General features: G+C 41.3%; 1 protein-coding gene across 1 annotated transcript; it reads left to right on the top strand.

Annotated features, from left to right (window-relative positions):
- The first annotated feature begins 9,324 nt into the window (after nt 1–9,324).
- On the top strand, nt 9,325–24,656 carry LOC132402905 (F-box only protein 43-like). Its single transcript, XM_059986031.1, has 5 exons — nt 9,325–9,441; nt 15,079–16,548; nt 19,116–19,218; nt 20,305–20,484; nt 23,885–24,656. Exons 2-5 carry the CDS (start codon nt 15,116–15,118, stop codon nt 24,131–24,133), a joined length of 1,965 nt encoding a protein of 654 aa, XP_059842014.1. The 5' UTR covers nt 9,325–9,441; nt 15,079–15,115; the 3' UTR covers nt 24,134–24,656.
- Nucleotides 24,657–24,944: the final 288 nt, after the last annotated feature.

The raw sequence follows: 24,944 nt of genomic DNA, 5'->3' as shown, positions 1-24,944 counted from the left end.
ATCTTTGGCTTTTAATGACTTGGTGAACCCGAGCACCGGGTGGATTCCGTGTTATTGTCTGTGGTCCGCGACTCCTACCTGTGGAACTTGTTACCACAGACGGCTGAGAAGACCGAGTCACTGAACGTACTTAAAGCGATTCTTGATCAGAAGGGCGTCAAACGTTGTGGGAAGAAGGGTTTGAGAGGGATAATAATTCAGCCGTGATTGAATAGACTCGATGGGCCGAATGGCCTGATTCTGCTCCTTTGTCTTATTTTAAGTACGAAGGAAGAGCTGTCTGTTGGTTTCCTTTTTCGCGTGTGTACGACTTGGTTCGTAGTTTTGGTGAAACCCGCCTGTCTTGTGGTTGAATCACAAACACGAGAAAATCTGCGGATGCTGGAAATCAAAGTACTGCTATAAGGTTTCGGTCTGAAACGTCGACAGTTTACTCTTTTCCATAGATACTGCAAAGCCTGCTGAGTTCCTCCAGTATTTTGTGTGTTACATTGTCTTGAGGTTTGAATTTTTGTGTCTGTGGCAAAGGAAAAGTGATCATTCTGAGCACTAGTTCTAGTGACAGTGCAATCCCTGAACCCCTCACTTGCAGAAAAAAGACAGCGACAATAGCAACACATCCCCAACCCTTCCCCCGCAGATAAAACAGCAACAATAACAATCCCTGACTCCCTCACACTAAAAAAAATTTAAAAAACAGCAACAGTAGCATCAAAAATCTGCAACCCCCCCCCCCCCCCCCCATCTCTCACCTGCCAATCGGCCACAAGAAAGAAAATATCAAAAGAACTGAAGGACACCAATATAAAGCACAGTCCACATAAATCTCATAACATTGAATTCTGTGACTCAGAACTCGCTCCTGTTCCTAACCTGTGTCACTGAAGCAAAATCCTTGCCTAATCACCTGTTCTTGATCAGATTAACCATCTGGGAGGGGAGACTGGAGAAGTTATCTATGTCTCTTTTCCTTGGAATAGAGGAGGTTAAGGTGGGACATGATTGAAGCATATACGTGAGATAGGATAAACTAAAGGAGAACTCCTCTCGCCACCCCTCTAATCACAGATGGATAAAACAAGAGGGCATGCCTTAATGTAAGGGGGATTCCTTTTGGGAGGAGATAGGAGGGGCAGCTTCATGCAGATGGTGATTAGTATCTGGAATGCCTGAGAGAATGGTTGAAGCTGGTTTGACGACAGCTCTTAAGTAGTACATGGATGATCTCTTCAAACACTTAGGCGCAGAGTATAATGAACTGCTTGGTGATGGGTGTCCATAGGTTGACATAATGATTTGTGCCCAATGACATATTTCTATGCTGTATTATTGAGTAGGGAAAATAGATGAGGGCATGTGAAAAAAGATGGGTTAAATTTCAACCTTTGAGGTAAGGAGCATCACCCATAGAAATATGATATTATTCTGATCATGAATTTTCCAGCTACTTTGGAGACACCAAAAGTCCAAGGTAGCCTTGTGTTGGGCATGTTTTGTGGATGCTGGAGAGGTAAGAAGAGGGGACATTGCAATATTGATTAGAGGAACCTGTTCAGACATCTTCTCTAATAAGACTATATTGGTAGAAGTTAGAAGTAAGGAAGAAGCAATTACTTGGAGCCTTGTACTATAACCCCAATAACAGTCAGTGGGAGACAAACTGCAGGAAGGCACAAGAACAATTAAGTTATAATCCAGTTTACTCTGTGCACAAGTACAGTGAGGTACAGTGAAAAACTTGTAGCAGCATCCCTGGCACAAAGATTTTCTGACAACACACAAGACACTGCCACAGGACAGTGAAGGAGGAGGATTGGTTACTGCAAATTATGACACATAGCTGTGAGGAATTTTAACTTCTCCTGTATTGACTGGTGGTTTCTTATTGTGAGGGGCTGAGATGGATGTAAATTTGTACAGTGTTTTGGAGCCAATGCCAAAGTGATCATTCCTGAGAAAGAACTGCCCTAGACATAATCTTGAAAAGTGAAACTGGGCAAGTGTCAGTGGAGAAGCATTTTTGGAAATAATTATGTAAATTTCAAAGTGGTTCAGGTGAAAGGTGAGGATGTCCTTCAAGTAGGGGTCCTAAGCAGGGGGAGAGTCAGTTTAGGAAGAGCCAGTTGATTAAGATAAATTAAATTTGTGGGTAAAACAACATCCAGCACTCTTTTCAAAAGGGAGATGGTGAGAGTTCAAGGCCAACTGGTTCCCATGAGATTGTAAGATAAAGATGGCATGATTGGGAACCTTGGATAATGAGCAATGTTGAAGGGGTGGGGTGAAACAGAAGTATATGAAAGGTATGGATTAAAGTTCAAGCTTACCATATACTATTTTGAGATGTGTTTGCTCACAATATTTAGCATTTACAGAAACAAAGAATTGCAATAACATTTTATGAATGTCTATACATAACAGATAAAGATTGACAAGCAACCAATGTGCAAAAGACAGACTGATAATAAAATTAATACTGTGAAGGTAAGTTGTAGAATGTTCTTGAAAGTGAGTCTGCAGGTTATTCACACTTGTTCAGGTTGTAAGATAACAACTTTTCCTGAATCTGGTGGTGTGGGTCCTAAAGCTCCTTTTCTTCCTTCCTGAAAGCAGCAGTGAGAAAGGAGCATGGCCATGATGATAGCTGTTGTGTTCTTGTGACAGGGCTCCATGCAAGTGTGCTCAATGGTGGGGAGTGTTTTTCTGTGATGGACAGTGCTGTGTTCACCACTTCCAATAGACTATTCCATCCCTGGGCATTGGTGTTCCCATGCCAGGCCACGATGCAATCTGACAGGATACTCTCTACAGTGCATCTACGTTCAGTGTTTGGAGATGTATAGCATAGGCAACTGAAAAAAGTGTACCTTTTGGAATATAGAGTTTAGGACATGGAACAGTATGGCCCCTATATCCAACAATATTGTGTTAACCAATAAACTACTTCATGATTGGTCTAACCTTTCCCTCCTACACAGTCCATAACCGTCCACTTCTCTCAAATCCATGAGCTTATCTAACAGTCATTAAAATATCACTCTGCCACCACCACTGGTTGTGTTCAGGTTGCACCTGAGTACCTCCGTTTCCAATTTATGTGATGCACCATCAATTACTCTGAGACGTGGGTTAAGGTAGGCTTTTATTGGCTGGAAGAAAGCACAAGCAGCAAGTGACTACCACACAACATCTTGGAGACTGAGGAAGGGTCTGTGCCTCCAACCGCCTCTATACCGGGGTCTGTGGGAGGAGCCACAGGAGCAGTCAGCGGGGGGGGGGGGGGGGGTGTGGGGGGGTTGTCCAGACAAGGTATATGTAGTTCACCGCATTATGCTCCCCATTTCCTGCCTAATACCATTATAATTAACCCTCCTCCAATCAAATCTCACCAACTTTCTAATTTATCTGCTGCTATCCTTAACCATAGCTATCCAAAAGATCATGAAGTTGTGGTTACTATCCCCAAAATGCTCGCCAACAGAGGTCTGTCGCCAGACTAGGTTCATCGCCTCATGTTAGATGCAGTAAGGCCTCTTCACTAGACTGCCTGTCCACATACTGTGTCAGGAATCTTTCCTGTATGCATTAAACAAATTCTGTTCTAACTAAACCAAGGGTTTCTAACCTGGGGTCCACTGACTCCTCAGTTAATGGTAGGGGTCCTAATCATTTTTAAATGATTAAAAATTTAATCATTTAGTTATTGTCACGTTACTGTGACAATAACTTAATTTTACACTTTTCCAAAACAGAATCTGCCGACTAATCTGCTCCTCAGCGTTTCTTGTGTGTGTGTGTGTGATGTCCATTGATTACTCCCAATCATGTTATTGCTCCCTTCCTGTTTCTGACTTCCACCCACACTGACTCAGTAGAAAATCCCTCCTCAATATCCTCCCTCTCTGCGTCTGTGATACTATCACTGAATTACAGTCACCTCCCCCCCATCCTTTACCTTCTGTCTCTTTTGAAACACCTAACTCCAGAAGATCATGCAGCAAATTCTGCCCTTGTGACAGTCAAGTGTCTAATTGCTTTGTAGGAGAGTGTTTAATCAGGAAATTGGGAGGGTTAAAAAGGCCCCACAAAGTAGTCTTGTATGCCAGTGACTCAGATTCAGATTTATTTCTCACATGTACATAGAGTGAAATGCATCATTTGTGTTAACCAACACCCAAGAATGTGCTGGGCCAGCCCACGAATGTTGCCTCTGATTCTGGTGCTAACATAGCATGCCCACAAGCAACAAAACAAGCCCCTTCCCTCCCTCCCCACCCACACATGGACTGGCTTTTAGTCCTCCAGCCTCTGGCCATCTGGCTTCAACTTCCAGATTTCTGATCAATCTTTGGGCTTTGAACTTTGGCCGATGACAGGAAACAAACTCGGGGCTTATCAAATTGTTATGGGAAACAGAGAAATGGCAGAAGAATTTAATGAGTACTTTAGATCTGTCTTCACTAAGGAAGACACAAACAATCTCCCAAATGTATAGATGGGCCAAGGACATAGGGTAACAGAGGAAATGAAACAGATTGACATTAAGAAGGAAACGTTGATGAGAAGATTGATGGGACTGAAGGCTGACAAATCCCCAGGTCCAGATGGTCTGCATCCTAGGGTACTAAAGGAGGTGGCCCTGGAAATTGCGGAGGCATTGGTAATCATTTTCCAATGTTCCTTAGATTCAGGATCAGTTCCTGAGGTTTGGAGAATGGCTAATGTTATCCCACTTTTTAAGAAAGGAGGGAGGGAGAAAACAGAGAACTATCGACCTGTCAGCCTGACATCGGTGGTGGGGAAGATGCTAGAGTCCATTATTAAAGATGAAATAGTGGCATATCTAGATAGCAGTGATAGGATTGGGCCGAGCCAGCATGGATTTACCAAGGGTAAATCATGCTTGACTAATCTGTTGGGAGTTTTTCGAGGATGCAACCAGGAAGTTAGACGGGGGGGGGGGGGGGGGGGAGATCCAGTGGATGTAGTGTACCTCGATTTTCAGAAGGCATTTGATAAGGTCCCACATAGGAGATTGGTGGGTAAAGTCAAAGCTCAGGGCATTGGGGGGAAGGCATTGACATGGATAGAAAACTGGTTGGCAGATAGAAAGCAAAGGGTAGCGGTGAATGGGTGTTTCTCAGAATGGCAGGTGGTGACTAGTGGAGTGCCACAGGGCTCGGCATTGGGACCACAGCTGTTTACAATTTATGTCAACGATTTGGATGAAGGCATTGAAAATAACATCAGCAAATTTGCTGATGATACTAAGCTGGGTGGCAGTGTGACATGTGGTGAGGATGTTAGGAGAATTCAGGGTGACTTGGATAGGCTGGGTGAGTGGGCAGATACTTGGCAGATGGCGTTTAATGTGAATAAGTGTGAGGTTATCCACTTTGGGAGTAAGAACAGGAAGGCAGATTATTATCGGAACGGTGTAGAGTTAGGTAAAGGAGAAATACAAAGAGATCTAGGAGTCCTTGTTCATCAGTCACTGAAGGTGAATGAGCAAGTGCAGAAAGCAGTGAAGAAGGCTAATGGAATGTTGGCCTTTATTACAAAGGGAATTGAGTACAAGAGCAAGGAAATCCTCTTGCATTTGTACAGAGCCCTGGTGAGACCACACCTGGAGTATTATGTACAGTTTTGGTCTCCAGGGTTAAGGAAGGACATCTTGACTGTAGAGGAAGTGCAGCGTAGATTCACGAGGTTAATTCCTGGGATGTCTGGACTGTCTTACGCAGAGAGGTTAGAGAGACTGGGGTTGTACACGCTGGAATTAAGGAGATTGAGAGGGGATCTGATTGAAACATATAAGATTATTAAGAGATTGGACAAGATAGAGGCAGGAAATATGTTCCAGATGCTGGGAGAGTCCAGTACCAGAGGGCATGGTTTGAGAATAAGGGGTAGGTCATTTAGGACAGAGTTAAGGAAAAACAACTTCTCCCAGAGAGTTGTGGGTGTCTGGAATGCACTGCCTCGGAAGGCAGTGGAGGCCAATTCTCTGATGCTTTCAAGAAGGAGCTAGATAGGTATCTTATGGATAGGGGAATCAAGGGATATGGGGACAAGGCAGGAACCGGGTATTGATAGAAGTTGATCAGCCATGATCTCAAAATGGCGGTGCAGACTTGAAGGGCCGAATGGTCTACTTCTACACCTATTGTCTATTGACTCACTGGTCCTCATGCCTCCGATCCCAGTACCCACCAACCTGGGACGCCCCAAGAGCCACAGATGTCCTTTGACGCATATCCACATTGCTGGCCTTTGAATGTGGAGCATAGACCTAGACTCTGGATGTCTTTTCCCATGTCCATATCACTAATAAATCCAAGAACATTAGGAGAAAGAGGGTAACCAAGAAATGAGCAAGTACATCTTAATCCCCCAAAGTGATGGTGGCATATGTACTGATGTGACCTTCTGATCTATATTTATTGAGGAAAACAACATGGTGGTGTAAGAGTGGAGATATGATAGAATTATACTAAATTGATGAACATTGACAGGAGGAAATGTTTCCCCCATTACTGTCAAATACCAGTGAACGTGGATAGAGGATGAATTTTTCTTTTCCATAATGTTTGGAATCTGGAATGTTATGGCCTGATGGCTGATGGAAATGTGTACTTGTTCATTTAATAATGATCACTTGAATTGCCAAGGCATAGAAACCTACAATTTAAGAACTGGTAAATGGGACTGGTGCAGATGAGTACTTGATGATCAGAATTCTAAAAGCCAACTTGCCATTTGCCTTCCTAATTGCTCACTATTCCTACACATTGGCTTTCAGTAACTTGTGTACAACAGTCATCTCTCTTCATCCATTCACATTTCTTGTTCTTTCAGCATTTACAAAAACAGACAAAGCAGTAGTACCTCATTTCTTAACTTTGTTCATCTATAAGGCATAGGTGCAGATTTAGGCCACTTGGCTCATCGAGTCTACCTTCTCCCCACAGTCTTTGATGCCCTTAATATTCAAGAACCTTTTATCCTCTGCTCTAAATATACCCAATGACTTGGACTCCACAATTGAATGTGGCAATGAATTCCACAATTCACCAGCCAATGGCTAAAGAAATTGCTCCTCATCTCTGCTCTAAAGGGACATGCTTGTATTCTGAGTCTGTGCCCTTTGATCTTGGACTCTTCCCCTGTAGGAAACCTCTTTTCCACGTTCACTCTATCTAGGCCTTTGAATATTCGATCTGTTTTAATAAGATTTCTTCCCCCCCCCCCCCAAACTCCAGTGAGTACAGGCCCCCAAGCCTTCAAACAGTCCTCATTCCCAGGGTCATTCATGTGAGCCTCCTCTGGACTTCCTCCAATGCTTTATGAAGTCTCTGCATTAAATCCTTTTATACTGTGTTCTTACTGCCCATTATGCCACTGGTGTTCAGGTTAGCAATGGAGGTCCTCCATCTCTGGCAGTATTCAGGGCTTGCTTCATCATGCCTTAGCTTTCTCTCTGTTTTCACTACTGGCAATCATGCATGTCCCGGGTGGAGACTCAGGAATACTATTGCACTCAGATGGAGAAGGATTCTTCATTGTTGCTTCCATAACAATTTTATTTTACCAGTCAGAGTTGTTAGCCTTGAGCTGAACCCTTGAACCTAGAGGACCAGTGGCCTCTATTCTTTGACCCTACCAAGAGCAAAAGAATAAAGCCCAAACTCCAACCAAGTCTCTAAACCCAATGACAGGGTTAAGGTCCTCTTGAAATGAATGCTAACATTGTGTTTGCCTTCCTTATACTGACTCAGCCTGCAAGTTAACCTTTAGGGAATCCTGTACTAGGATTCCCAAGTCCCTTTGGACTTATGATTTCTGAATTTATTCCCTCCTTAGAAACACCTTGGTTTTTTCTGACAAAGTGCATGACTATACATGTCCCTACATTGTATTCCAACTACCACTTTGTCCATTCTCCTAATCTGTCCAAGCCTTTCTGCAGGCTCCCTGTTTCCTCATCACCTTCTGGGTATCCACCTATCTTTGCAGTGTCTCTAAACTTGCCCCCGCCCCCCCAAGCCATCAGTCCATCATCCAGATCATTAAATATAATGTGAAAAGAAGTGGGTCCAACACCAAACCCTGTGGAACATCACTAGTTACCAGCAGCCAACCAAGAAAGGCCCCCCTTTGTTCCCACACTGCCTGCTGCCAGTCAGCCATATATCCATGCCAATATCTTTACTGTAATATCATGGGCTCTTAGCTTGTCTTGTTTAGCAGCTCCATGTCGTTGCCCACTCCCTCTGCTCGTCCAATACTTCCAGAATCTTCTTTACATCCTTGTCACTACCCGGATTCTCGACTACTTTATCTTCAGAAATGTTATATATGTTCCCTGCTGCCAAATCATCCACACATTGAATATTTGGCTTCCAGGTACTCCGTTAGTAGAAGTACCCGTTTGTCTTTCTGCCGGCATATGTAGTTCTCGTTTTTCTTTTGAAAGGAGCGTCGCTTCAGAGTACAGTACAGTACCTACTTGAGGTAAAGAGCGGAGTTTCTTTAGAACTTGTCAGTACTTTGGAAGCGATTACTTGGGCTTTTGTCTGCTAGAAACGGACAATTCTAATAGTTTTGTACAGAGTAATTGCTTACGTGACGGAAAGGGCAGTTTTTAATGAATTACTATGCGATGGTTTAAAGAGCAGGGTGTTTGTTGACAGTTGCTTTTTTGTTTGGCGGTCATTTAAACCTCGTTTAGCGGGCAAATGCAAACAGCTGGCTTGCATTGGAGTGGCGCAAAATTCAAATCCAAACGAGGGAACCTGCGGGAAAAAAAGCTTCGCGTGGAGATAGCATCTGGTTCCCAAGACGATGGGCGGGGGTTGGAGCGGCCGAGCGCGTTCTCGGCTCGTTACCATCACAAATTGCCCATTTGCAGCACCGGTTCTCTCTCTACCCACCCGTGCTCGAGGCTCCCGGTGTTACAAATCAACGCAGTGTTCCTCACCAGTTACAATTAACCGTGTCACTCTACGCGAGAGCTCACCGTGTGTGTGCGCTAGCTGCTCAAAGCAGCAATCGGAGCGATTCATTCTGAAAGGTGACTTTCCTTTGGAATTTGTCATTTAGAAAAAAATCAGCTATACTTGGGTTAAATATGTGCCAGTGTGTTTTCTGTTTATTTTCCCTGTTGTAGTGCCCACTTCAATATCTTCATCCTATTTTAAAGGGGTATTGCACTCCAATCGGGAAAAACGGTGGTAATATTGTATACTCGCGAACTTCTCAAAAGTAATGGTTAAATTTTCTAGAAATCAACCTACACGCCCTCGGACTGCTACATTCCAGGATGTTGAAATTCATGTTAAAGAGACGCACTGAAGCTCTCTGCAGCCACCTCAAGGGCTCGGTGGAGAAGAACCCTGAACTGTTCTCCTTCCGCTACCGAAGAGGCAGAGGCCGGGTGGGGTGAGGATTGTTGTAGAAATCTACAATTATTGTAGAAATGTACCCACCCCAGGGGGCCACATGAGTAGCAACAGCCCTATTGGTTTCAAGGAATGTAATATAACTCGACTTGGAGCATTAACAGTGAATGTAAGAATGAAAAGGAAATGAACAGTATTATTGTAAATATTTTAAATTATGAATGGTTTATTTTTATTTTTTTTTAAAGTCCATTAGTATCCCCTTTACCCCTGCTCAGTTTCATTGTTTTTATTGGGATAAATTCAAACTTTTCCACATATGACTTACTCCTGCACCAGTAAGTTTATTAGCAGGTTATTTATCCTCCCTGGGGTTGTCAATATAGACTAGGGAAAGCTGTTCGCCCCATCTGCCCGGCATAGCTGATCACAAACTATCGTTACAGTGCTATCAGGAGTTAATGACTATAAGTCTCTTGGGTGGTTTGTGCAAATAAAATAGCATGTTTGGAGGTGGTCCAGAGATGGGTCCGTAATTAGTCTGCATTTTTCAGAGAGAAGGTTCAAAGAGTAACTTTCCAAAGAGGAAGGGAATTGAAGAGTAGGTGCATGTTGTAAGATCAGTGGGTGTAGGATAGACACAAGTTGGATTGCTCTTTGCTTGTGTTTTGAAAATTAATGCCATATCTCAAATATAACATCAGCATGCAGTTGAAATTGGGCAACGAATGTTAACTTGATGTAAGAGGTGGACTCTCCCCCTTGATTAACATGAGTGATGTAATTTACACAAACTAGCATCAGTTCACTGGGAACATTTTATTGCATTATGCTCATTCAATTCTTGCTTTCCAATCGAGGAGTCGTCATATTTTTAATCATCAATGAAAACATACTATATCTCAGTAGCTTGAAACTGGATCTTGATATTAGTAAATCTATAGCATCTAGGTAGCATATAGATTCAAGGTAGATTTTATTTTCCCTCACTAGGCTTTATTTCCTATCTGGTACCCTAATGAGCACAAATTTAGAAGACTTTGTCTTTTGTGGTAACCAGAAGAAAGGAAAGGGTAGATTTAACGTAGCTTGGTATATTTGGTTAGTTTTAAAAGTAGTCTTGCACATAATTGCATCAGGGTAAGAATTGACCACTTGGTGTGTTTCATTCAATTAGTTCAGTATGTTTGTGGCCATCTCACACTAGACTGGATAATTTTGAAAACACCCGTTTCAGGTAAAAATGATAGGCATCCACACTATCCGTTTTTAAAAATATCTCAATCCACATTGAAACGGAGATATCGGCAAATCTCCTCCTACTGCGCATGCGCAGGACACATCTACCGAAAACAAGCGACATGTTTGGTGTCGAATCTCACCGTGAAAGACGGTGCGAATTTTTATCAGTTACAGACTAGAAAAACTTAAATGATGGGCAGCTGTTGGCTCTTGAGCAGGAGAACTTAAAAGTAAAACAAAACAAATACTGAAGTATATGGCAACAGACAAGGAGTTCATGGACAGATTAACCCAGTTGACGACAAACATTGAAAAACTGACTCTGTTGCATTAATAAAGCACCTTGTTAAATGTGTAAAACATGTCTGCATCAGTATTATCTTGTATTTCCATACAATGTTACATTAGGCTGTTACACATCTATTGTCAGAGAAGTACTTGCATAAATAGGTAAACCACCTTCATACAAGCAAGGACAGAAAACAGTGCAAAGTGAGTACACTTATTTATTAAGTTATGGGTCAAAGTAATTGGTGAGTAGATTTCTAACTCTTCTGGCTTCAGTCTTGTTGCCGTCTGTTCTGAAATTGTTAGGTTGCGTTCAAGAAAACAATGAAATGGCGCGCTTCCATCTGACAGCGTTTTCAAAAGTCTCCAGTTACCCTGTCCACACTGATCTGCCCAAGCAGCGTTTTCAAAATTACACACCCTAGAAAGCGTTTCTGAAAAGCTCCGGTTTTGGGGGATGAAAACGCTGTTTTAGTGTGGCCGGAGGGTAAAAACGAAGAGAAAAAGCTTCGGTTACGGATTTATCCAGTGTAGTGTGGACATAGCCTCAATTACCTTTGCACTTTAGCCCTTCATGCCTGTATATGGACACTTTTGCAACATTCCCATTCCAGGTAGCTAGACACCTTGTTTAAGAAGTAAATCTTAATGGTTCAAACTATTTAATTTTCATCCTCGTCACTGTCACTAATGTATTTCATGTTCTCTAGAGCCCCTCACCCCATGCAGAAGGATTGAGCCCACAAACATTGTTGTGTGAACCAGTAATCTTAAATTGAAGGGCAGTTGAAGCATTTTGTACACAGCAAGTTTTGTAAAGCAATGTCTCAAAGCAGAAATAGTTACAATCCCCACTTGGAAGTTTTCTTTTTTTTTAACAACATTGAATCACAGTAGATTTAATATGGCTTTTTGACACTGATCAACAGAAAGTACTGTGTCAAAGTGAAAACAAATTTTTACAAATTGGTCTAAATTTATTACAATTGTTGAACAATAATTGATTGCATAATTATTACCCCCTTCAAGTCAGTATTTATAAGATGCACCTTTGGCAGTAATGATTGCCTTGAGTCTGTGTAGATTGGTCTCTATCAGCTTGGCACATCTGGACACTAATTTTCCCCATTCTTCTTTACAAAATTGTTCAAGCTCTCTCATTGTATGGGGATTATATGTGAACAGCCTTTTTCAAGTCTAGCCACAAATTCTCAATTGCATTGAGGTCTGGCCTCCATCTAGGCCACTCTAGGACATGTTTAGTTGTTTTTAAGCTGTTTGTATGTAAATTTGGCTTTATACTTGGTCATTGTCTTGCTGGAAAACAATCTTCTCACAAGTTGCAGTTCTCTTGCAGACTGCATCATGTTTTTGTCCTGTATTTTCCTGTATTTTTGCTTCATTGTTTACTCTCTACTTCCACAAGGCTTTCAGGGCCTGCTGCAGTGAAGCATCCCCATAGCATGATGCAACCACCACCATGCTTCATGGTAGGGATAGTATGTTTTTGATGTGCGATGTTTGGCTTATCCCAAACATAGCATTTAGTCTAATGACAAAAAGTTCAATTTTGTTTTCATTTAAACCATAGAACCTTATTCCAGCTTTCTTCAGGGGTGACTCCCACATACCTTCTGGCAAACTGTAGCCAAGATTTCATGTGAGTATTTTTCAACGATGGCTTTCTCTTTCCCACTCTTCCATAAAGCTGTGACTGGTGAAGCACCCTAGCAACAGTTGTATGTGCAGTCTCTCCCATCTCAGCCACTGAAGCTTATAACTCCCCCAGAGTTGTCACACTGGTAGAGCTTCCCCACTGTTGAGTACATCTACACAAAATGTTGCCACAGGAAAGCAGCATCCATTATCAAGCACCCCTATCATCCAGGATGTGCTCTCTCAGGAGTATGAGAGTCTCAGGACCCACACTGCCAGGTTGAGGATTCTCGATGGTCTCTCACTAGTCCCCTTCATGCACGGTTATTCAGTTTGAGGATGGCCTGGTCTAGACAGATTTACAACTGCCATATTCTTTTAATTTCTTGATGAATGACTTGGCTGTACTCCAAGAGATGTTCAGTGACTTGGAAATTTTCTTGTATCCCTCTCCTGATTTGGGCTTTTCAATAACCTATTCACACCATTGCTTGGAGTGTTCCTTTGTCTTCATAGTGTAGTTTTTGCCAGGATCCTGACTCATCAGCATCTTCTACACACAGGTGTGTTTTAATTACAATCAATTGTAATACTTTGACTGCACACAGATCTCAATTTCACGACTTCTAAAACCAATTGGCAGCACCAGTGATAATTTGTTGTGTTGTATTAAAAGGGTAACTACTTATGCAAACAATTGTTTTGTATTTGTAGTTTAGATCACTTTGTAGAGATCTGCATTCAGTTTGACATGAAGTCTTTTCTGATTATCAGTGTCAAAAAAGCCAAATTAAATAGTCTGTGATTCAATGTTGTAGGTAGGCCTCCATCAGTATCGATAGACCATGGATTTGCACCTTGGAAAGTTTCCAGGGCGCAAGCCTGGGCAAGGTTGTTTTTCTGGAAGACTGGCAGTTGCCCAAGCTGCAAGTCTCCCCTCTCCACGCCACCGATGTTGTCCAAGGGAAGGGCATTAGGACCCATACAGCTTGGTACCAGTGTCATCGCAGAGCAATGTGTGGTTAAGTGCCTTGCTCAAGGATACACACGCAGCCTCAGCCAAGGCTCGAACTAGTGGCCTTCAGATATCTAGACAAACGCCTTAACCACTTGGCCATGCGCCAACTTCAATGTTGTAAAACCATCATCATCATCGGGTGCCATGCCCAGTTTGAGCTTTGACTGCCAAGGCCCCCACACTCCTGTTTCAGGTCAAGTGGATCAATTCATTGGTGTTCATTTCCAGTTCTCTGGCTGCTGTCTCCATCATCATTTGTCTTTGCCTTCCTCTTGCTTTCTTCCCTTCAATCTTTCCCATAATTACCGTGCATTCTAACTCCTCTTTCCTAATCACATGTCCAATGAAGTTACGTTGCAATTTCATGATCTCATACATTATTTCTCTTTTTGTGCTTGCTCATATTCATGACATCCTCATTAGATATTCATTTCGTCCATGATATTCTTTGCATTCTCAAAAACCACATCTCTGCTGCTTCAATTCATTTCCTCATGTTACTAGATATTGTCCAATATTCTGAGCCATATAACATAACGTGATAATGTAAAACAATAAAACATGAAAACTTCCAAGGGGGGTTGATTATAGGCATGGTATGTAATTGTTTGGGAAAGGAACTACATGGCAATAGTTCTTTGAGTTCCTTTCAATGCTGCGGTTCAAGGGGGTATGAAAGTTTTTTTACTCAGTGATGGATGCCTGGAATAGCTGCCTGATATGGTGGTAGGGGCTAATCTATCAGTGGCTTTTGAGACATTTAGATAGGCCCATGAATATGAGAAAGATGGAGGAAAGTGGACATTGTGTAGGTAGGAGGAATTGTTTTTTGGGGATTTCTTGATTTACTTTTTAGCTGGTTCAGTACAATGTTAGATGAAAGGCCTGTTCCTGTGCTGTACTCTTCTATGAACCAGCAAAAATATTTGGACTTTTAAAAAAACGGAATTTTTAAAGAACAATTGGTGGAATAAAACCCTATAATTTAATAAGGAAACTATTAAGAGCAACAAAATTCATATCTACCCAATGTACCACAGTTATTAACAAGAATTTACATTTTGGATAAAGATAGAAAAATTAGCTTTATTTTTCACACGTACTTCAAAGCATGCAGTGAAGTGCATTGTTTGAGTCAAATCTGCACGGATTGTGCTGCGGTTGCCTGCAAGTATCTGTGCTTCTGATGCCAACTTAGCATGCCCACAACCTACTAATCCGAACATTGGTCATGTCGTTGGAACATATGAGGAAACCGGAGGAAGGCCACACGGTCACAGAATACGTACAAACCCCGTACAGACAATGGCAGGAATCAAACCCTGATCGGTGAGCACTAGCACTGCAAAGCAATTGCGATAATCTCTACGCTGCTGTGCTGTCAGATCATTGCTGTTATAATAATGCAAATTCATAAAACTGTAACTTATGGAATGATGCAAACCTTTTTAAAATGCGTGTGTTTGTTTCTAGGGACTTCTGGTGACATCGTGTAGCCTGTTGTGTCGAGATGTTGAAGTTACTGAACTACTCATATGATCTGCTGACCATCTCTGACCTCCAAGGAGCTAATCCTGAAAAGTTAAAATCCTCTGACGAAGAACCATTCAGGGAGGGTGGCTATAATGAAGGAGAAAGTGAAGTACACTCACTTAAATATTTCAATGGAGCCATACAAGAGCTTGGTTCCCATACTGTTGCTCTATCTCCAGTAGTGGGAAAGGAAAGACAGTCCTGTAGTGCAAGGGCCTTTTCTATTGAAAGAAGGCTCGATGGGAAAAGAACCAACTCTCTTTCACCAATTTCATTTGAAACTCCTAGGAGAACTGGCAAGACAATCACGTTGCGGCGGAGACTTCTTGAGTCCCACCTCTCAAGTGAAAAAGTGCAGTTGCACAAAACTGTTCAATCCTCCGTGGCTGTTACAGAAGAATGGCCTTACACCGGACCATGTGATAAATTATCCTTTTCAGATAGCTCATTAAATTCTCCTGGAGACTTGAAATTTAAAGGTTTATCAACTAGTTCTCTAAGTGATGAAAGTGGTGCTTCATGTAGAACTAAAAGGTATTTGTTTGCACAACAGCGAACCTCCACAATAGATGATTTAAAGTGTAAAAATTGGTTAATTTATGAAAATGCATCTTCTGATCAATGCACTTCGTTTAGTAAACTTGATCTCAGCAGTTTCTCTTGCTCCGAAGATTGTGGTGAATGCACCCTGTCTGAATCCTTTGTAACACCAGCTAGGCAGGGAAAATTCAATCTGGTCACATCTGGAGGTGACCAGTTTGTTACTCCAGTAAATTTCAATGTAAATCTGTCAACAGGAAAAATGTTACAAAGAACTCCGTCACAGGACAAATTGGATACCTCAACAGAAGACAGTGGGTATAATTCGGTTGGTTTGGAAAAATCATCTGATTCCTTCTCAAATGAGAATTCCTTTCAAGAATTGATGAAAAATCAAAAAAAACCTAAGATGCAAGATTCTAAGAGGTCTGTTAGACAATTGGAAAGAACTAAGCGTCTGTCCACTCTCAGTGAGCGTGGCTCCCAATCTGAGACTGAAGATGAACACAAAGGAATTCTTCCAAAGGGGTCAAATTACAAACTAAAATCTCCCAGTAAAGATGATGAGTTGGTCTTTGAAGAAAGTAATTGGGAGGACTCTCTAAAACTTGGGAATTTGTCTCATACTCCTGCGTTGCAGTTAATACAGGAATTGTGCATGAGGAAAAAAAGGTCAAAAAATATCACCAGTAAGGATGAGAATGGGTTTGAGGAAAAGGCACTAGGTGAATCTATGCCTTCACTGCGTGGACTAATTGGCCGAAAAATGGGCTTAGAAAAAGTGGATATTCTGAAAGAACTATTGAACAGGAACTTGACGCATGTTCTCAATATAATTTTGTATTGCTTCACTATAGAAGATATCTGCAGGTAAGATTGGAGGAATGCAAATTGGTTTCTCCAAGTCTTTAGTCTATTTCCTCTTTGCTTTCCTGCGCCTGCACCCCTTCGTAAGAAGTCCTTCAAAGCATTTTAATACTTTGAGCTTGGATGTAAACTTAATATCATATGACCATAAGACATAGGAGCAGAATCGGGCCATTTGGCCTATTGAATCTGTTCTGCCATTTAATCATGGCGGATTTTTTTATTCCTCAATCCCATTTTCCAGCCTTCTCCTCGTAAATTACAAATATTCAGATACTTGAAGTAATAAAAGGAATGTATATGATCTTTCATACCTTACGTTTTAATCTTGCTATCTATGAGGGGTGATTGATAAGTTCATAGCCTAAGGTAGAAGGAGTCAATTTTAGAAAAGTTTGAAGTTAATAGCTCATCTCCTTATACCTTCGACCACAAACTTATCAATCACTCCTGAGGAGTTATTAACTTCAAACTTTCTGCATAATCACTCAGAGTTGAACTGCATGTGCATGTAACGAGAGCTTTATAACAATCTCCTTCTATCTTTCCATGAACTTATCAATCACCCATCTGTGGACGCTTTCTGGAGGTCCAAGATCTGTATGCTCCACAACCGCTGGACTAAGTGTGTAAATGTAGGAGGGGACTATGTTGAAAAATAAATGTGCTAGTTTTTCTAAAATTGACTCCTACCTTAGGCCACAAACTTATCAATAACCCCTAGTACATTAGGTACCTTTTTATAAGAACTTTTTGCGCTTAGGGCTGCTTCCTATCTTCCTAATTCTCCATCTACTACCCTCTCTAGCTTCCAACTTCAACATTTAGTTAACTGTACTTGTCATTACACTGCTGCAAAAGTTTGGAGACATGGAATAGACGTTTTTTTTAAAAGGAAGATGTAACTAACGACTAGAAAAGATTTTACAAGTTGCATACATCAGCATGAACCTTAAGCCTTTGACATCTTAAAAGGAAGTGATTATCATAGCCTATTCTAAATATTGTTTTTCCTAACTAGACAGAAGTGGTAAGAAAATTCACTCAGTGGCCACTTTAATAGGTACAGGAGACGTGCATTCAGCAGTGCTCGTCTGCACACCACTGTTGTAAAGCATTATTGAGTTGCTGTTTTCTTCATGTCATCTTGAACCAGTCTGACCATATCCCTGATCTCTCTCATTAATAAGGCATTTTCACCCAAACTGCTGTTCACCGGATATTTTTTGTTTTTCACAACATTCTCCATAAACTCTAGACTGCTGTGTGAAAATCTCAGGAAATCGGCCGTGTCGGGATACTGAAGCCACCCCATCTAGCTCCAACAATCATTCTACAATCAAAGTCACTTAGATTACATTTCTGTCCCATTATGATATTTGGTTAGAATGGTAACGGGACCGTTTGATCATGTCTGCATGGTTTAATGCATTGAGTTATTGCTGCGTGATTGGCTGATTAGATTTTTGCAGTAACAAGCAGGTGTGAAACTCCACCTAGTGAAGTGGTCGCTGAGTGTATAGGTCACCTCTGGGTTATGGCCACCCTACATATTAATACATTCACATTTTAAATTGTAAAGCTGAACTCGGATACGTCCATCTCTGGAAATGGCAGAACTAGTTTTCTCTCTCCCTGCCAAAGCGTCTCGGTCCGAAACATCGAATGTAATCTTTTCCACAGATGCTGCCTGGCCTGCTGAGTTCCTTCAGCATTGTTACTTCCTCTCCCATCTGTTTTAGTCATTGTTCAGTCTTGTGTGCATGATACTTTTTCATACCAATACTGTGAAGGTATGGTTACAATTTTGTGTATTTTCTGAGTTGCATACAAAATCATTTTGTGGGTGTCTATAAAGTTGGAAATGGGGACCGTTTTTTAATAACAATAATGCACACTTTTTAAAATGCTTAAAAACAAATCAGTGTTATACACTTGTTTAAATCAGATCCAGCAAACTGGCTGTTGTTCTTGTTGCTCTGGACAAATACAATGTGTCCTGATGAAGGGTCTCGGCCTGAAATGTTGACTGTTTATTCATCTCCATTGAGGTTGTTTGACCTGGTGTGTCTGGCAGAATTTATTGTATTTGATTTGATATCTTTTTGTTAATCTTGAGCACTCTTGCAATACTGGGTTCTTCAGTACTTTAGGTCTCACTGATCTCTCACATAACAGGTTGATGTAATAAACTAAAAGTAGGCTTAATATTTTATTTCATCAAGTCCTCAAACAAAAGTGGGGACTGTAATTGCCATCCATGTTCAGATGAACAAATGCACTTCATATTTCGTCAATGGTTAGAGCGACTCCTGCCAACTCAATAAGTGATAAAATAAATCTGTTCTGCCCATCTGCAGTTATTGTTGATTGATGTGGTTCACTGAGCATTACATCAGGTCCAAAATCATCAATACTTTGCATGACTTGTGCACAGAAACTTGTTTTGTCACTTTCATTTCCCTGTAGACCTTTCACTTTAAATATCATCTGGCAGCAGTGCAGGTTACCCACTAAATGCACAAGTTTTTGTCTTTATTTTTCAAATTAAATTCTTGCCTTCAAATAAGAGTATGGAAAGTGAGCAAAGTCTGGAAGAAAGTCATCAAGCAAGACCAAATGCTGTGTCTCAGAAGAAAGCAGTATCTGAATGAAGTTCAAAATCACAGAATGGTATGTTTCTTTATATAATCTTTGAAGATTCTTTGTAGATAAATCATCTCTTTTAGTTTAGAAAATCAATGAGCTATTTGCTGTAAATGTGTCACTTTTGTCCTTGATGTGAAGCAATGAGTGGTGAACTTGTATTCTTCCCAGCAGGGGAGCATTTCCATACAAATATCAGGAATCCAAAATGAAAACTGAAAATTCTGGATATGCTCAGCTATTCAGGCAACATGTAGAAAGAGATTTTGGCTAGAAGCAGTCTTTGGCCTGAAACATTAACTGAGTCTCTTTCCACATTGTTGGCTGCATGTTCCCATCACATTCTTGATATCCAGTTCATTCAGGGTGGAAAGGAAGTGTAACAGCAATAATTATGACAAATGAAATTAGGCTGCCACTATTCAAGAATCCTATTAACTATCTGCAGAAATCTGATATATCAAGTTGTAAAATAAGCTATTTTGTTCCACAGGAAGTTAAAGTGCATCTGAACATATGATAAATTAATTTCAATCAATTGGATTAGATATTGATGGATAGTTGAAATTCACAGGTCTCTGAACAGTGTTGTCGGGCAATCCTTGGAACTGATTTGATGGGAGGGGCATGTAGGTTGTGTTTAAAACAATGCAACAATCTGATAAACAAGCTTTGAACCAATAATGTTTCAAGGTAATATGAATTTTTGAATGTGTTTTGCACAAGATGGTTCTCTAATGGACTTTTAATCATGGGTATAATGGGCAAAGGGAATGGCACAGGTTTATTGAAATGACCAGCTAAATGCTTATTCCGGACATAGCTAGTCTTGGACTGAATAGCTGAAGATTTTAAATTTGTAAATGGACACCAAGTGCTTCAGTCACTTGGCAAGCTTGTCTGCATTCAATGTGGGAGAATATCAAGAAATGAATTCTTTCTATTACTGCATCAATTCATTATTTAATTTGTGGTGTTTCTACAGGAGAAAGTTATCTGTAAGTGTTCTGAAATGTTTGATTTTTAGATTTGTTAACTGATAAATTGCTTGTTCAAATTTTAATATCTCCAATTGGGAATATAAGACCTGAAAATATATTTTTTTTTCACCAGCATAACCAATTTTGGGCCACAGATGTTGAAAACAGACGTAAACACCTAGATCGCCCTGCTTTGAAATCTGTTCAGGCACAGACAAGGGTCTTCACACCAATTCTCTCTACTCGACAGGAGCTAACCACTGGATACGGTAGTGCTTCCAAGTCAATTAGTAAGCGAGAAGAATTCTTACAGGTAAATGTAAGAAAACCTATTGGAGTTTTTCATAGACAATATTTGAAATTTGCTGAGTTAGCTGGTTTGATAGAAACTGTACTTTCATTTAGATTTGTCTCTTTGAGAGATACTTTTAGTAGTATTTGTATAGCTGGTATGGAATTAGCAAAACATGCGAACAGTTTGCACATCAGTATTTCCAGCTGGCCTACAAATATTGGTGCACAAACAAAAGAAAGTCTGCAGTTGCAACACACACAAAATGCTGGAGGAACTCACTAGGCCAGACAGCATCTATGGAAAAAAGTACAGTTGACGTTTCGGGCCGAAACCCTTCAGCAGGATTGGAGGGAAAAAATGCTGAAGGAGTAGGTTTGAAAGGTGGGGGCAAGGTGAGAGAAACACCAAGCAATAGGTGAAACTTGGAGGGTGAGGGATGAAGCAAAGAGCTAGGAAATTCATTGGTGAAAGAGACAGAAGGCCATGGAAGGGGTGGGGGGGGGGGGGAATGCACCAGAGGAAGGCAATGGGTGGGCAAGGAGAGAATATGAGAAAGGGATAAGGGGATGGGAAATAGTGATTTTGGAGGGGGGGGACGAGGCATTACTGGAAATTTGAGAAATTAATGTTCATGCCATCAGTTTGGAGGCTATCCAAATGGAATATAAGGTGCTGTTCCTCCACCCAAAGTGTGGCCTTATCCCGGCATGGAAGAGGCCATGGATGGTCGTATTGGCAGTGGAAATAAAATGGATGGCCATTAGGAGATCCTGCTTGTTCTCTTGGACGGAGCATAGATGCTCTGTGAAGCGGTCTCCCAAGGCCACACTTGGGTTGGAGGAGCAACAACTTGTATTCTGTTTGGGTAGCCTCCAACCTGATGGCATGAACATTGATTTCTCAAACTTCCAGTAATGCCTTCTCCCACACCCCATCACCATTTCCCATCCCCTTGTACCTCCTTCATGTTGTCTCCTTGCCCATCCATTGCTTTCAAGTCAAGTCACTTTTTATTGTCATTTCGACCATAACTGCTGGTACAGTACATAGTAAAAATGAGACATTTTCCAGGACAATGGTGTTACATGACACAGTACAAAAACTAGACTGAACGACGTAATGGGGAAAAAAACCAGAAAGCTACACTAGACTACAGACCTACACAGGACTGCATAAAGTGCACAAAAACAGCGCAGGCATTACAATGAATAATAAACAGGACAGTAGGGCGAGGTGTCAGTCCAGGCCTTCGGGTATTGAGGAGTCTGATAGTTTGGGGGAAGAAACTGTTACAGAGTCTGGTCGTGAGAGCCCAAATGCTTTGGTACCTTTTCCCATACGGCAGGAGGGAGAAGAGTTTGTATGAGAGGTGCGTGGGGTCCTTCATAATGCTGTTTCCTTTGTGGATGCAGTGTGTAGTGTAAATGTCTGTGATGGTGGGAAGAGAGACCCCGATGATCTTCTCAGCTGACCTCACTATCCGCTGCAGGATCTTGCAATCTGAGATGGTGAAATTTCTGAACCAGGCAGTGATGCAGCTGCTCAGGATGCTCTCAATACAACCCCTGTAGAATGTGATGAGGATGGGTGATGGGAGATGGACTTTCCTCAGCCTCCGCAGAAAGTAGAGATGCTGCTGGGCTTTCTTTGCTACGAAGCTGGTGCTGAGGGACCAGGTGAGATTCTACGTCAGGTGAACACCAAGAAATTTGGTGCTCTTTACGATCTCTACTGAGGAGCCGTTGATGTTCAGCGGGGAGTGGTCGCTTCGTGCCCTCCTGAAGTCAACAACCATCTCTTTTGTTTTGTTCACATTAAGAGACAGGTTGTTGGCTCTGCACCAGTCTGTTAGCCGCTGCACCTCCTCATCTGTAAGCTGACTCATCGTTCTTGCTGATGAGACCCACCACGGACGGATCATCGGCGAACTTGATGATATGGTTTGAGCTGTGTGATGCAGCACAGTCATGGATCAGCAGAGTGAACAGCAGCGGACCGAACATGCAGCCCTGGGGAGCCCCCGTGCTCATTGTGACGGTGTTGGAAATGCTGCTCCCAATCCAGACTGACTGAGGTCTCACAGTCAGGAAGTCTAGGATCCAGTTGCAGAGGGAGGTGTTCAGGCCCAGTAGGCTCAGCTTTCCAATCAGTTTCTGATTCTTTGGCTCAACGCCGACTGTACTTTTTCCCCATTGACGCTGCCTGGCCTGCTGAGTTCCTCCAGTAACCATATAACCATATAACAATCACAACACGGAAACAGGCCATCTTGGCCCTCCTAGTCCATGCCGAACCCTCAATCTCACCTAGTCCCACCTACCCGCACTCAGCCCATAACCCTCCACTCCTTTCCTGTCCATATACCTATCCAATTTTACCTTAAATGACACAACTGAACTGGCCTCTACTACTTCTACAGGAAGCTCATTCCACACAGTTATCACTCTCTGAATAAGTGCTATAGCTACAGAGTGTAGTGCAGAGACAAAACGTGTAAGGTAAGTTATGAAGTTGAGTGAATCTTGTCATGCTAGGGAACTGTTTAGTAGTTTTATAACAGTATTAAAACTATCATTGACCCTTGGGTTGTGTGCTATCAGGGTTTCTTAATGTTCTGCTCCATATCTTCTCCCGCATGACAATGTCTGCAGTGGTTTGGGTCTGTTATTGTGTTAGTTGCTTTACCGAAGCAGTGAGAAATGTGGACAGAGTTCATGGAGAGAGAGTGGACTGGCTTCAGTGATGTGTTGAACTGAGTCCACAACACTCTGCATCTGCTTTCCGTCATGGAGGGAGCAGTTGCCATACTAAGCTGTAGTATACCACAATGGGATGTTTTCTATGTTGTATGAATTAAACATTGGTAAGGGTAAAAGGGGATGTGCTGAAAAGTAGTATTTACTGTGTAAATTGAATGTAAACTGAGTCAATTTCTTCCCAAATGAGGTACTTGATCAATCCCTAGAACTTGGTGTTCAGTTAAATTTGCGATCACTTGCTTGTTCCTAATTGCAATGCAAATACTGGAGGAACTCAGCAGGTCAGGCAGCATTAGTGAAGAGGAATAAACAGTTGATATTTTGGGCTGAGAACCTTCAAGACTCAGCCTAAAACTTTGACTATTTATTCCCCTCAATAGATGCTGCCTAACCTGCTGAGTTCCTCCAGTATTTTATGTGTTAATCTAGACTTTCAGCATCTACAGAATCTCTTGTTTACATTCCTAATTGCTTAATTTGATAGACTTTAGCTAGAAATTAGTTTTGTCCTTGGCTTTGGCTTTAACCACAATATTTTGCAATGCTTATTCATAGATAGAATTATGATTTTTTTTTTCTCCCTCTTCCCCCAACAAAATGTATTTGGTAACATTAAAGGGTGAAAATTTGGAACCTAAACTATAAATTGTTGCTACCAGGTTGCCAAGACGTTGTTTAATGATGAGGCTTTAAAACCGTGCCCACAGTGCCAGTCACCTGCCAGGTACAATCCAATGAAGAAAAGAGGTCTCTGCAGTCGAGAAGATTGCGCCTTTGACTTTTGTACACAATGCTTCTGTGTTTTCCATGGATCCAGGGAATGCAGCAGTAAGTCTGTCAAACACTTTGGCAACAAAGGTGGAACACCAGGAAGTGCTCAAAGCAAGAGGAACTTGCGAAGATTATAAACTTTAAGGAAAATGTAAACTTGTAAATGTAAATAGAACTATGCAGACTCCCTAATCCCTTCTAACACTATACTAACAATGTTTCTTAGTTGTGTGCATATGTATAAACATTTTGAAGACTTTTTAAACTATTTTCAATTTGTACAAATCATTTTTCAGAGTGGGGGAGAATGTATATCCAAGATTACAAGTTTACTGATTTTATTTGCACTAATTTATACATCTGATTTTAGCAAACAATTTGGGGGGGGGGTTGGGTCTTCAGAATAATCATAAGTAATGCTGTCATGACAGCAAGCCTGCTTCAAAATCATTGCAGTTTTTCAGGTTTCTCGAGGGCACAGTTAAAACAAACTGCATTGTAGTAATTAGTAATGGATGAATTAGAAACTAGGCGTGCAAACTGTACCTATACTTATTCTGAGCTCCCTTAATGTTTTCAAAGGCATTGGCTCCATGAATTTCTTCACTGCTTTAAATTCATCTCTCCTTTGTAATTTCTGAAATGTTGACTGCACAAAATCAAGGCAGCAGGAATGTGTCAAGATTCTTAAGACATTTTGTATATAGTTTTGTACATGTTAAGCCAGTGGACATTTTTAAGTGAATTTTAATGTTACATGCTTAATAAAAGTTTTCATGAAATAGAGTGAATGCATTTTCTTAATTGTTTGGCTGTAAAAGAACTTTCTGCCAACTTTCAAATGCATGCACAGGCATTTTGCATCATTGCAGATGTGACTTTAATTCTTTGGCAAAACTAAATGTTCTTAAATGTGACTCATAAATTTGAAGTTGAAGTATGGCCTAA

The sequence above is a fragment of the Hypanus sabinus genome, chromosome 1, assembly GCF_030144855.1.
Source record: "Hypanus sabinus isolate sHypSab1 chromosome 1, sHypSab1.hap1, whole genome shotgun sequence".
In the NCBI taxonomy this organism is placed as follows: domain Eukaryota; kingdom Metazoa; phylum Chordata; class Chondrichthyes; order Myliobatiformes; family Dasyatidae; genus Hypanus; species Hypanus sabinus.
Note: the sequence above shows the minus strand (reverse complement) of the source record. Positions and strands in the feature narration are given on the sequence as shown.

Bases quoted from the DNA above. Each gene is read 5' to 3' on its own strand.
- LOC132402905 (XM_059986031.1), top strand. From the start codon at position 15,116: ATGTTGAAGTTACTGAACTACTCATATGATCTGCTGACCATCTCTGAC. The intron at 19,219-20,304 runs GTATGTTTCTTT...TTTTTTCACCAG, and splicing joins AAGTTCAAAATCACAGAATG to CATAACCAATTTTGGGCCAC. The intron at 20,485-23,884 runs GTAAATGTAAGA...TGTTGCTACCAG, and splicing joins AGCGAGAAGAATTCTTACAG to GTTGCCAAGACGTTGTTTAA.